This window comes from Hyperoodon ampullatus (genome assembly GCF_949752795.1).
Source record: "Hyperoodon ampullatus genome assembly, chromosome: 9".
NCBI lineage: Eukaryota > Metazoa > Chordata > Mammalia > Artiodactyla > Ziphiidae > Hyperoodon > Hyperoodon ampullatus.
In genome coordinates, this window is record NC_136922.1 from 94173307 (window position 1) to 94186759 (window position 13453).

The 13453-nt window shown below is 40.3% G+C and overlaps 1 protein-coding gene across 2 annotated transcripts in view; it reads right to left on the bottom strand.

Moving 5' to 3' along the window:
- Window positions 1-13453, bottom strand: part of KIAA1549 — a gene marked incomplete at its 3' end in the record, with an annotated part of 152234 nt that overhangs the window by 69308 nt on the left and 69473 nt on the right. For both annotated transcript variants that reach the window (XM_079710863.1, XM_079710862.1), the window contains exons 6-8: window positions 7603-7786; window positions 6399-6458; window positions 5055-5203 (exon numbers count right to left, since the gene is read on the bottom strand). In XM_079710863.1, coding sequence (XP_079566989.1) covers window positions 5055-5203; window positions 6399-6458; window positions 7603-7786 — 393 coding nt within the window. The remainder of the gene's footprint in view (window positions 1-5054; window positions 5204-6398; window positions 6459-7602; window positions 7787-13453) is intronic.

The window sequence follows — 13453 nt, forward strand, 5'->3', positions numbered from 1 at the left end:
CTATAGATTCAATGCAATCCCTATCAAAATTCCAATGGCATTTTTTTTTTACAGAAATAAACAATCCTAAAATTCATATGGAACCACAAAAGACCCTGGTGACTAAGGAGCCAAGAATACTCAATGGGGAAAAGATAGTCTCTTCAATAAATGTTGTTGGGAAAACTAGATATTCAGATCCAAAAGAATGAAACTGGACACCATCTTACTCATAAAAATTAACTCCAAATGGAAACACCTAAAACCATAAAACTCCTACAAGAAAACATACGGCAAAAGCTCCTTGACATTCGTCTTGGCAATGATTTTTCGGATAAGACACCCAAAGAACAAGCAACAAAGCAAAAATAAACAAATGGGACTACATCAAACTAAAAAGCTTCTGTACAGCAAAAGTAACAGTCAACAAAATGACGAGGCAACCTATGAAATGGGAGAAAGTATTTATAAATCATTATTTGATGAGGGGTTAATATCCAAAATATATTAAGGAACTCATATAACTCAATAGCAAAAAAAAAAAAATCTGAGTAACATATGGGCATAGGATCTGAATAGACATTTTTCCAAAGACATAGAAATGGCCAACAAGTACATGAAAAGGTGCTCAACATCACTAATCATCAGGGAAATGCAAATCAAAACCACAGTGAGGGGCTTCCCTGGTGGCACAGTGGTTGAGAGTCCGCCTGCCGGTGCAGGGGATACGGGTTTGTGCCCCAGTCCGGGAAGATCCCACATGCCGCCGAGCGGCTGGGTCCGTGAGCCATGGCCGCTGAGCCTGCACGTCCGGAGCCTATGCTCCGCAACGGGAGAGGCCACAACAGTGAGAGGCCCGCGTACCGAAAAAAAAAAAAAAAACCCACAGTGAGATATCACCTCACACCTGTTAGAATGGCTATTATCAAAAGGACAGGAGATAAGTGGTGGTGAGGATGTAGAGAAAAGGGAACCCTCATGCGCTGTTGGTGGAAATGTAAACTGGTACAACCTCTATGGAAAACAGTATGGAGGTTCCTCAAAAATTTAAAACTAGAACTAGCATATGGACCAACAATTCCACTTCTGGGATTTCCAAAGGAAATGAAATCACTATCTTGAAAAGATACCTGCACCCCATGTTCACTGTAGCATTATTTACAACAGGCAGGACATGGAAAAAACCTAGCTGTCCATCTATGAACAAATGGATAAAGAAAATGTGATATGATACATGATACATACCCACACGTACACACACAGTGGAATATTATTCATCCATAAAAAAGAAGAAAATCCTGTCATTCTCAACTACATAGGATGAACCTTGAAGGCATTATGCTAAGTGAAATAAGTCCAACAGAAAAAGACAAATACTGTATGATCTCACACATATGTGGAATCTAAAAAAGCCAAACTCACAGAAAGAGTGTACTGGTGGTTGCCAGGGGTGGAGAGTAAGGGAAATGGATGATGGTGGTCAAAGGGGGTACACTTCCAGCCATAAAGTTCTGGGGATCTAAAGTACAGCACGGTGACTATAGTTAACAATACTGTATTGCATACTTCAAATCTGCTAAGAGAGTAGATCTTAAAAGTTCTCACCACACACACACACACAAAAGATAACTATGTGAGCGATGGATATGTTATCTTATTGTGGTAATCATTTCACAATATATACATATATCAAATCATCACACTGTACACTTTAAACTTACACAATGTTATATGTCAATTATATCATAATCAAGCTGGAAAAAAATTCATAAATTCATAATCTGCTGGGTCAAACAGTACTCTGATTTGTCCCAAAATTTATATCCCTCTGGTGTTAACAGTGAAGTACTCTTACATTAGTACTTTAGAATCTAGTACACTCGATATATCACTGTTTTGCATAAATATAGCTTTCTATTTTGTTGCTATTTCTCTTAGTAATATGCAACAAATTTATGGCCCCTTTTAGACTGCAGCAAAATGGTGGACTGACGTTCTGAGAGAAAGATCAACGATAACTCCAAGCCCTCTATTTTGTACACGTAATTTGAATGTTTGGTCTCTACATTTGCCATTGGCAAAATGCAGCTGCTACTTTTCTAGCCACATGTACAGAACTGTAATAGTGCCCTGTGCTCTGGACACAGCTGCTGGCCTCCTTCTTCACCACTGGAAACTTCTGTCAAATCAACTATTTCATGATTTCATTGTGAACGCCTACTTCCAGATCATGTATAAAGATCCTTAACACAGGTCCAAACTCTCATCCCTGGAGAACCTGTTCTTTACAACTCTGTATCTTGATAACGGCTCACCTGTTCAGCCCTCTGTTTGCTGTTTCTAGTCCAGTTCCTTGACCACTTCTGCTCCCTAACCACCTACTTCTTTCCCTGGAACTGTGCTGCAGTGGTTCATTTTTATTAGCCTTCAGAATGGAATACTATAAAGGGCTACTGAAAAGCAATAGATTATATCCACCTGTCCCTCTACCTACATGCCTATTTATTCCATTTTAAAGTTCTGATAAGTTTTAGAAATGCTTCTTCTTGCAGAAACCATATACCCAAATATCCAGTGATAGCCACCTTGAGTAAAGATTCTAGGGACTTCCCTGGTGGTTCAGTGGCTAAGACTCCACGCTCCCAAAGCAGGGGGCCCGGGTTAGATCCCTGGTCAGGGAACTAGATCCCACATGCTGCAACTAAGACTCAACACAGCCAAATAAATCTATTTTTAAAAAAATTCTATAAGCTTCTCCGATCTGAAAGTAACAGTCAGTAAAATCTAATCCCAGCATCCTTTCTAGATGACTTCTTATCAGATTCATATCTAGAATCCATAAAACCATGGTATAATGGAGTCATCATTTGGGGCAACATTTTCAATTTCATTTTTTAAAATATTTTCTGATTAAAATCACGTGTTCACTATACGAACTATATGCTCGTTGGAGAAACTTTGAAAAACATGAAAAATAACTATAAAGAATAAAACAAAAATCACCTGAAATTCAATCAAAGAAAATCATTGTAAGCATTTTGGCATATTTCCTCCTGTTATTTTTTTCATGATTTGTGTATTAATATTTGGATATACTGCACACATTCTTTTTTTTTTTTTTTTTTTTTTTTTTTTTTTTGCTATATGCGGGCCTCTCAGTGTTGTGGCCTCTCCTGTTGTGGAGCACGGGCTCTGGACGCGCAGGCTCAGCGGCCATGGCTCACGGGCCCAGCCGCTCCACGGCATGTGGGATCCTCCCAGACCAGGGCACGAACCCGTGTCCCCTGCATCGGCAGGCGGACTCCCAACCACTGCGCCACCAGGGAAGCCCTGCACACATTCTTTTGTAGCCTCTCTTCACTTGAGCTTTTTTCTATACTCACTCACTAATTTAAAAAAAAAAGATAATGGGATTTTCCAACATAAAAAGATTTCACTGCAATTTTTTTGCCCATTCTCCAATTGCTCGACATTTAGGTTGTTCCAGTACTTTCACTTTTACACATTTTGTTTTGATGAAGAGGCCTGTACTGTTGTACATAAATTCTTATCTACATCTTCATGCTTGGTCATTCTAAAGGGGAAGAGACGTAGGGAACGGTTTCTAAGCAATCCATCAGATGGCACCGTTAGTCTGGAATGGTTTGGTCAACTTCCATGAATCCCGCATTTCTATCTCAGGGAACTTGCAGAACTAAACAAGCATCTCATTCTGTAGTTTTATGGTACTCTGTAACTGTTTTATGTGCATAAATTAACCTCCACCCAGACCTTGAGCTCTGTGAAGCCAGAGCCGCTAAATAAAGCAAGGCTTTTATAATTCATTTTCATTTTTATTCTTAGTTTTATGGTTATTTAATATTGCTCTCAATTTTTAAATGAGTTTTTAAATTTCCCTATATTCTACTGCATCCGGCAAGGGAACTATTTTAGAAACCTAACAACCACCTTTCTGGGAGGGAAAATAAAGAGCAACACTTACAGGGGAAAACTTGGTAAAAGGGTTGAGGGATGATGATGATATCAGCTCTCCACAAACTGCCCAGCTCCCCTACCCAGTGTCAGCTTCACATCTCTCTCTCTAAAGCCTCTAAACCACCAACCTCCCCACCCCTGCACACCAGGGTTTCACCCTGGCTTCCTGTCTCTGAAACGCCATAGCTCTAAATATCCCTTTTTCCTAGCTCTACAAGTCAGCATTTGGTAAAGAAAAAAATCCAAGATAACGTAATTCACATGGAGATGGGAAGAAATTACAGCCCAACCTCCAGCTCTCTCTGAGTGTGTGCATTTTTAAAGGGGTCACTTTGGGATTCAAATGAATCTGTCATTTGTAACTTTGTGCCAGTTTACGTAGTGAAGGCCATTTGGGTAACGTGAGACAAAGCAGGGCTGGCAGGAGGCAGAGAGGACAGCGTGCCAGAATGGAGGGCGGAACATTTTCCTCCTTCCGGCCTCTCAAGGTCTCTTCCAGCTGCACGATTTGTCTCTATGACGCTATCAACAATGCTTACCATTCCATAAAACTGACTACATTTTTGGTAATTAAAAAACTACTCTTTGAGGGCTTCCCTGGTGGCGCAGTGGTTGAGAGTCCGCCTGTCGATGTGGGGGACACGGGTTCGTGCCCCGGTCCGGGAGGATCCCACATGCCGCGGAGCAGCTGGGCCCGTGAGCCATGGCCGCTGAGCCTGCGCGTCCGGAGCCTGTGCTCCGCAACGGGAGAGGCCACAGCAGTGAGAGGCCCGCGAACCGGAAAAAAAAAATAAATAAATAAATAAAAAACTACTCTTTGAAAAATCAGGTCATCCAATGGTACGGCAACCCACTTATATATTCTTTTGCTGTGGTCCCCACAAGGCCATTTGCTGTACGGACCCTTACTAAGGACTCGGGAAACATCTGTCTAGACTCCAGTGGAACTGAAATGCTGACACATTCAGTGGCTGCCTATGATAGCAATCAGTCTATTTAGCAGCATTTTCTCCTGGCATTTTCCATTTGCATGAAAATACAGCCCATTTTTAGATGGTTCTCTCTCCTTCCCCTCCCCACTCCTTTGGCCTTCTTCTTACCTGTACCATGCTGTTCCCGGCAGCGATGGTAGCCCTTCTCCACATCCGCCTTCTGGTGGAAACTTCACTGAGCAGCTGGGCCAGTTTGCGCTCCATCTCAGCTTGAAACACCTCATTCTGGAGCTGCTTCTCAACAACACCCAGGAGGACTACATTTAAGGTGAAACACACACAGGCCCCAAAACGAGTTGGCAGTGCAGAGAAAAGGATGTGTGCATAAGAGAAATTAACACAGGATTACTATAAAATGCCAGTTTCCATAGAGGAGACATTAAAAGGGGAAAGAGGCAAGCTGAACGGGGTGCGGGAGAGTCCAGGAAGGGTAGCCCACAGGTCTTATCTCTAAAGTTTACAAAGACCGGTGGCCAGAAGTCCCAGAAGCTCAGCAGTGCAGGAGCTTTGGAGCTCAGAGCTCCTACACAAGATCAAACGTTTTGTCTGCACTTATTTCAAAATTTCTGGAAGTGGTTTTGAGTTCATATCTTATCCTGACTCAAAATTTAGACTCATTAACTGACTCGAGATAAGGAGGCCTGTCTTCAGACATCTAGATTATCTAAACAGACAACATCTTGTCAGCCTTTACAGGAGAAAAAAGCTTGTGCTTTCCAGCCAGAACTGGCTCAAATCCCCTTTGAGATAGGACCACGGGCAAGTCACTTAACCACTATGAAAATTATCTGGAAAATAAGGCCACTGTACCATGCATGAGGTGGAGCCTTTATATGCGATGTTGTATGTGAAGCAACAAAAGCTGGCAGGGTCTGGGAACCTGTCAGTGGTGACAATCCCCATTCTACAAGTTTCCTCCCCATGACCAGTTGCTTACTCACTGTGCTGCTTACATGCTGGGTACCCGCTGAGCATCCAACTATCTTTTACACTTCTGCATACCAAGTTAGAAAGCCTTTATTTGCAACGCCATAGCTGTAAGTATCTGACCCAGGCCCACAAGACTTTAAAACATGCTTCTTATTGGCTCACCAAGTTACCTTATTTGTCCTTATAAAACCAGACATATGAGGCTTTTAGGGAAAAAAAGAGATCCTTGCTTCAGAACCTTGTCCTATTCTGGTCAGAAGATTGTCAATTCCTGTTAGACTTTGCCCTGAACTTGATGTATGAATTTTAAAGAAAGCCAATCCTTTTTGTGCCATAACTCAGTGGGACACATTCCCACAGCCAAATTTGAATCCCTTTCTCATTCATTCTTTGCAAGAATCTAAGGTACATTTTGCCCTGAATTTAGGAGTCAGAAAAAGGAAAGGCAGTATCCTTCTCAATACCCCCCCACAGACTTCTCACTCTTACAGTTCCCAAAAACATCACGTAAGTTAAACATACCTGTTCTTACCCAAGAGGACTTCAACAACTGCGATAAGTTAAGCTGTGGGTACTGGAAGGCTACAGAAAGGAAAGGGTGAGAAAGGGAGAAAGATACATAAAAAACCTGTTTGCAACAGTCAGAAAGGTGAGTGTTCTAGGGAGCACTGGGTAAGTCACAGCACACTGCCTCTCCTATACTAATTAGCTCTGCCTATGGAAGAACAAAGTGCCAGGCTCAGGGGAAGGCAGGGTCAGTGGGAGGGTCCTGAGCACCTTAGTCTCCGGGAGAAAGAGGGAGAAAAAGAAAGAAAGGGCTTACTCAAGTAACACGATGGGACACTACTTCACAGAGAGCTCACCCGTAAGTTCCCCTTGAAATGTCATTGTTCCAGAGCAATGAATTTTTCACACCGTGCACCTCAGAGCCCTGGAATTTCCCAGCAATGACTCAGGCAGGGTAAAGTGACAATCTTCTATCTATCACTGAAAGTTGCTATTTGTAAATAGCCATTTTACCCCTATCTACTTTTGCATTTTACAAGTTATTCCTTTCCATTTAATTAACAGTACACGAAAATACGACAAAAACCATTAAACCTTCTGGCTGCTCCATTCTGAAAAAGAATTTGATATCTTTTTTGCCTGACTTCAACTCTGGAATCTACTGTATTTGGGGTGGAATCTACTGTATTTTAAACATTTTGAAGTAAACGTTTCCTCTACCTCCACTCCATTTGTACTGTGAATTAAATCTCTTCCACCAGGAAAGAAGGTTTTGTTTGTTTTCATTTGTTTCTTTTTTCTTTTTAAGTATACACACAGTGAGCCCCACTCCTTCTGGTGTACAGTTTTATGCGTTTTGACAAATGCATGGACGTGTGGAACCACCACCACAATAAAAATACAAGACATTCTCATCACCGCTCCCCCCCCCCGAAAATTGCTTTCCTCGCATCCTTCACCCCTGGAAACCACAAATCTGTTCTCAGTCTCTCTGGTTTCACCTTTTCCAGAACCGGTATAATCTTTGATAGTGTCCTTGGCTCTCTAAAGAGAATAATAAAGCAAGCCCAGTGGGAGAGGAGGGTTCTGGAGGCCCACCCTGGCATGATCTGAGAAGCTCCAATTTATATTCCAGATTTCTGTTAGCTATTTTATTTGAAAAGAAGAGGTCCACCAACACAAGCACTTGCAGCCACGTCCCCGGGAGAGCAGCACTCACGTTCGGCAATCTGCAGCACTGGGTATCCCAGGTAGAAACTGAACTCCACCACGCTCAAGTTCCTCAGCATTTCACTCACTTCAGACCCGTTCAGAAACCCCTGCGAGCCTCTGACAGCGAAGATGATGTTCACTGGGCCCCGGCGAGGAGCAGGCCTTGAAGACCCCACGGTGATGTTCAAGATCTGAAAGGAAGAGATCAGAACAGGCTTCTCAACTAAATTAAAATGTCTAGCCAAAAGCCTGACTATGATTTTGCTCTCACAATTTCCCTCACCAAGTTTTTTTTTTTTTCTTTTGATTTTTTTTTTATTAGTTTCTGCTTTATAACAAAGTGAATCAGTCATACATATACATCTGTTCCCACATCCCTTCCCTCATGCATCTCCCTCCCTCCCACCCTCCCCATCCCACCCCTCCAGGCAGTCACAAAGCACCCAGCTGATCTCCTTGTGCTCTGCGGCTGCTTCCCACTATCTATCTACCTTACGTTTGGTAGTGTATATATGTCCATGCCTCTCTTTTGCTTTGTCACAGCTTACCCTTCCCCCTCCCCATATCCTCAAGTCCATTCTCAAGTAGGTCTGTGTCTTTATTTCTGTCTTACCCCTATGTTCTTCATGACATTTTTTTTTCTTAAATTCCATATGTATGTGTCAGCATACAGTATTTGTCTTTCTCTTTCTGACTTACTTCACTCTGTATGACAGACTCTAGGTCCATCCACCTCATTACAAATAGCTCAATTTCATTTCTTTTTATGGCTGAGTAATATTCCATTGTATATATGTGCCACATCTTCTTTACCCATTCATCCGATGATGGACACTTAGGTTGTTTCCATCTCCGGGCTATTGTAAATAGGGCTGCTATGAACATTTTGGTACATGTCTCTTTTTGAATTATGGTTTTCTCAGGGTATATGCCCAGTAGTGGGATTGCTGGGTCATATGGTAGTTCTATTTGTAGTTATTTAAGGAACCTCCATACCGTTCTCCATAGTGGCTATACCAATTCACATTCCCACCAGCAGTGCAAGAGGGTTCCCTTTATTCCACACCCTCTTCAGCATTTATTGTTTCTAGATTTTTTGATGATGGCCATTCTGACTGGTGTGAGATGATATCTCATTGTAGTTTTGATTTGCATTTCTCTAATGAGTAAAGATGTTGAGCATCCTTTCATGTGTTTGTTGGCAGTCTGTATACCTTGTGTGGAGAAATGTCTATTTAGGTCTTCTGCCCATTTTTGGATTGGGTTGTTTGTTTTTTTGTTATTGAGCTGCATGAGCTGCTTATAAATTTTGGAGATTAATCCTTTGTCAGTTGCTTCATTTGCAAATATTTTCTCCCATTCTGAGGGTTGTCTTTTGGTCTTGTTTATGGTTTCCTTTGCTGTGCAAAAGCTTTGAAGTTTCATTAGGTCCCATGTGTTTATTTTTGTCTTTATTTCCATTTCTCTAGGAGGTGGGTCAAAAAGGATCTTGCTGTGATTTATGTCATAGAGTGTTCTGCCTATGTTTTCCTCTAAGAGTTTGATAGTGTCTGGCCTTACATTTAGGTCTTTAATCCATTTTGAGCTTATTTTTGTGTATGGTGTTAGGGAGTGATCTAATCTCATACTTTTACATGTCCCTGTCCAGTTTTCCCAGCACCACTTATTGAAGAGACTGTCCTTTCTCCACTGTACATTCCTGCCTCCTTTATCAAAGATAAGGTGACCATATGTCCGTGGGTTTGTCTCTGGGATTTCTATCCTGTTCCATTGATCTATCTTTCTGTTTTTGTGCCAGTACCATACTGTCTTGATTACTGTAGCTTTGTAGTATAGTCTGAAGTCAGGGAGCCTGATTCCTCCAGCTCCATTTTTCGTTCTCAAGATTGCTTTGGCTATTCGGGGTCTTTTGTGTTTCCATACAAATTGTGCAATTTTTTGTTCTAGTTTTGTGAAAAATGCCAGTGGTAGTTTGATAGGGATTGCATTGAATCTGTAGATTGCTTTGGGTAGTAGAGTCATTTTCACAATGTTGATTCTTCCAATCCAAGAACATGGTACATCTCTCCATCTATTTGTATCATCTTTAATTTCTTTCATCAGTGTCTTATAATTTTCTGCATACAGGTCTTTTGTCTCCTTAGGTAGGTTTATTCCTAGATATTTTATTCTTTTTGTTGCAATGGTAAATGGGAGTGTTTCCTTGATTTCACTTTCAGATTTTTCATCATTAGTATATAGGAATGCCAGAGATTTCTGTGCATTAATTTTGTATCCTGCAACTTTACCAAATTCATTGATTAGCTCTAGTAGTTTTCTGGTAGCATCTTTAGGTTTCTCTATGTATAGTATCATGTCATCTGCAAACAGTGACAGCTTTACTTCTTCTTTTCCAATTTGGATTCCTTTTATTTCCTTTTCTTCTCTGATTGCTGTGGCTAAAACTTCCAAAACTATGTTGAATAAGAGTGGTGAGAGTGGGCAACCTTGTCTTGTTCCTGATCTCAGTGGAAATGGTTTCAGTTTTTCACCATTGAGGACGATGCTGGCTGTGGGTTTGTCATATATGGCCTTTATTATGTTGAGGAAAGTTCCCTCTATGCCTACTTTTTGCAGGGTTTTTATCATAAATGGGTGTTGAATTTTGTCGAAAGCTTTCTCTGCATCTATTGAGATGATCATATGGTTTTTCTCCTTCAATTTGTTAATATGGTGTATCATGTTGATTGATTTGCGTATATTGAAGAATCCTTGCATTCCTGGAATAAACCCCGGTTGATCATGGTGTATGATCCTTTTAATGTGCTGTTGGATTCTGTTTGCTAGTATTTTGTTGAGGATTTTTGCATCTATGTTCATCAGTGATATTGGCCTGTAGTTTTCTTTCTTTGTGACATCCTTGTCTGGTTTTGGTATCAGGGTGATGGTGGCCTCGTAGAATGAGTTTGGGAGTGTTCCTCCCTCTGCTATATTTTGGAAGAGTTTGAGAAGGATAGGTGTTAGCTCTTCTCTAAATGCTTGATAGAATTCGCCTGTGAAGCCATCTGGTCCTGGGCTTTTGTTTGTTGGAAGATTTTTTTATCACAGTTTCAATTTCAGTGCTTGTGATTGGTCTGTTCATATTTTCTATTTCTTCCTGATTCAGTCTTGGCAGGTTGTGCATTTCTAAGAATTTGTCCATTTCTTCCAGGTTGTCCATTTTATTGGCATAGAGTTGCTTGTAATAATCTCTCATGATCTTTTGTATTTCTGCAGTGTCAGTTGTTACTTCTCCTTTTTCATTTCTAATTCTATTGATTTGAGTCTTCTCCCTTTTTTTCTTGATGAGTCTGGCTAATGGTTTATCAATTTTGTTTATCTTCTCAAAGAACCAGCTTTTAGTTTTATTGATCTTTGCTATCGTTTCCTTCATTTCTTTTTCATTTATTTCTGATCTGATTTTTATGATTTCTTTCCTTCTGCTAACTTAGGGATGTTTTTGTTCTTCTTTCTCTAATTGCTTTAGGTGCAAGGTTAGGTTGTTTATTCGAGATGTTTCCTGTTTCTTAAGGTGGGATTGTATTGCTATAAACTTCCCTCTTAGAACTGCTTTTGCTGCATCCCATAGGTTTTGGGTCGTCGTGTCTCCATTGTCATTTGTTTCTAGGTATTTTTTAATTTCCTCTTTGATTTCTTCAATGATCACTTCGTTATTAAGTAGTGTATTGTTTAGCCTCCATGTGTTTGTATTTTTTACAGCTCTTTTCCTGTAATTGATATCTAGTCTCATAGCATTGTGGTCAGAAAAGATACTTGATACAATTTCAATTTTCTTAAATTTACAAAGGCTTGATTTGTGACCCAAGATATGATCTATCCTGGAGAATGTTCCATGAGCACTTGAGAAAAATGTGTATTCTGTTGTTTTTGGATGGAATGTCCTATAAATATCAAGTAAGTCCATCTTGTTTAATGTATCATTTAAAGCTTGTGTTTCCTTATTTTTTTCATTTTGGATGATCTGTCCATTGGTGAAAGTGGGGTGTTAAAGTCCCCTACTATGATTGTGTTACTGTCGATTTCTCCTTTTATGGCTGTTAGTATTTGCCTTATGTATTGAGGTGCTCCTACGTTTGGTGCATAAATATTTACAATTGTTATATCTTCTTCTTGGATCGACCCCTTGATCATTATGTACTGTCCTTCTTTGTCTCTTCTAATAGTCTTTATTTTAAAGTCTATTTTGTCTGATATGAGAATTGCTACTCCAGCTTTATTTTGGTTTCCATTTGCATGGAATATCTTTTTCCATCCCCTTACTTTCAGTCTGTATGTGTCTCTAGGTCTGAAGTGGGTCTCTTGTAGACAGCATATATATGGGTCTTGTTTTTGTATCCATTCAGCCAATCTGTGTCTTTTGGTGGGAGCATTTAGTCCATTTACATTTAAGGTAATTATCGATATGTATGTTCCTATTCCCATTTTCTTAATTGTTTTGGGTTCGTTATTGTAGGTCTTTTCCTTCTGTTGTGTTTCTTGCCTAGAGAAGTTCCTTTAGCATTTGTTGTAAAGCTGGTTTGGTGGTGCTGAACTCTCTCAGCTTTTGCTTGTCTGTAAACGTTTTAATTTCTCCATCAAATCTGAATGAGATCCTTGCTGGGTAGAGTAATCTTGGTTGCAGGTTTCTCTCCTTCATCACTTTAATTATGTCCTGCCACTCCCTTCTGGCTTGTAGAGTTTCTGCTGAGAGATCAGCTGTTAACCTGATGGGGATTCCCTTGTGTGTTATTTGTTGTTTTTGCCTTGCTGCTTTTAATATGATTTGTGTTTAATTTTTGACAGTTTGATTAATATGTGTCTTGGCGTATTTCTCCTTGGATTTATTCTGTATGGGACTCTCTGTGCCTCCTGGACTTGATTAACTATTTCCTTTCCCATATTAGGGAAGTTTTCAACTATAATCTCTTCAAATATTTTCTCAGTCCCTTTCTTTTTCTCTTCTTCTTCTGGAACCCCTATAATTCGAATGTTGGTGCGTTTAATGTTGTCCCAGAGGTCTCTGAGACTGTCCTCTGTTCTTTTCATTCTTTTTTCTTTATTTTGCTCTGCAGCAGTTATTTCCACTATTTTATCTTCCACCTCACTTATCCGTTCTTCTGCCTCAGTTATTCTGCTATTGATCCCATCTAGAGTATTTTTTATTTCATTTATTGTGTTTTTAATCGATGCTTGATTCATCTTTAGTTCTTCTAGGTCCTTGTTAACTGTTTCTTGCATTTTGTCTATTCTATTTCCAAGATTTTGGATCTGGGAAATAGAATCTTGGATCATCTTTACCATCATTATTCTGAATTCTTTTTCAGGTAGACTGCCTATTACCTCTTCATTTGTTAGGTCTGGTGGGTTTTTATCTTGCTCCTTCTCCTGCTGTGTGTTTTTCTGTCTTCTCATTTTGCTTATGTTACTGTGTTTGGGGTCTCCTTTTAGCAGGCTGCAGGTTCGTAGTTCCCGTTGTTTTTGGTGTCTGTCCCCAGTGGCTAAGGTTGGTTTAGTGGGTTGTGTAGGCTTCCTGGTGGTGGGGACTAGTGCCTGTGTTCTGGTGGATGAGGCTTCACCAAGTTTTTTTTAAAGGAGCATTTTTAAAGGAAGAGTAATTGGCTTCACAACCTGGTTCCCTTTTGTAATACTCTTAAACCCTTAGTTTATTGAAAATGTTTTTTACATTAAGTGGGGAACTGAGCACATGTATTTACAGTCCCTCCCCTTTTCTTTCCCACCCCAAATCCCACTGAAATAACAACGAGATGAACAAAGGGGAATAAATCCACGACAGCACTGAGAACGGAAGAAAACCAGAGATTCTGTCAAATTACTGAAAG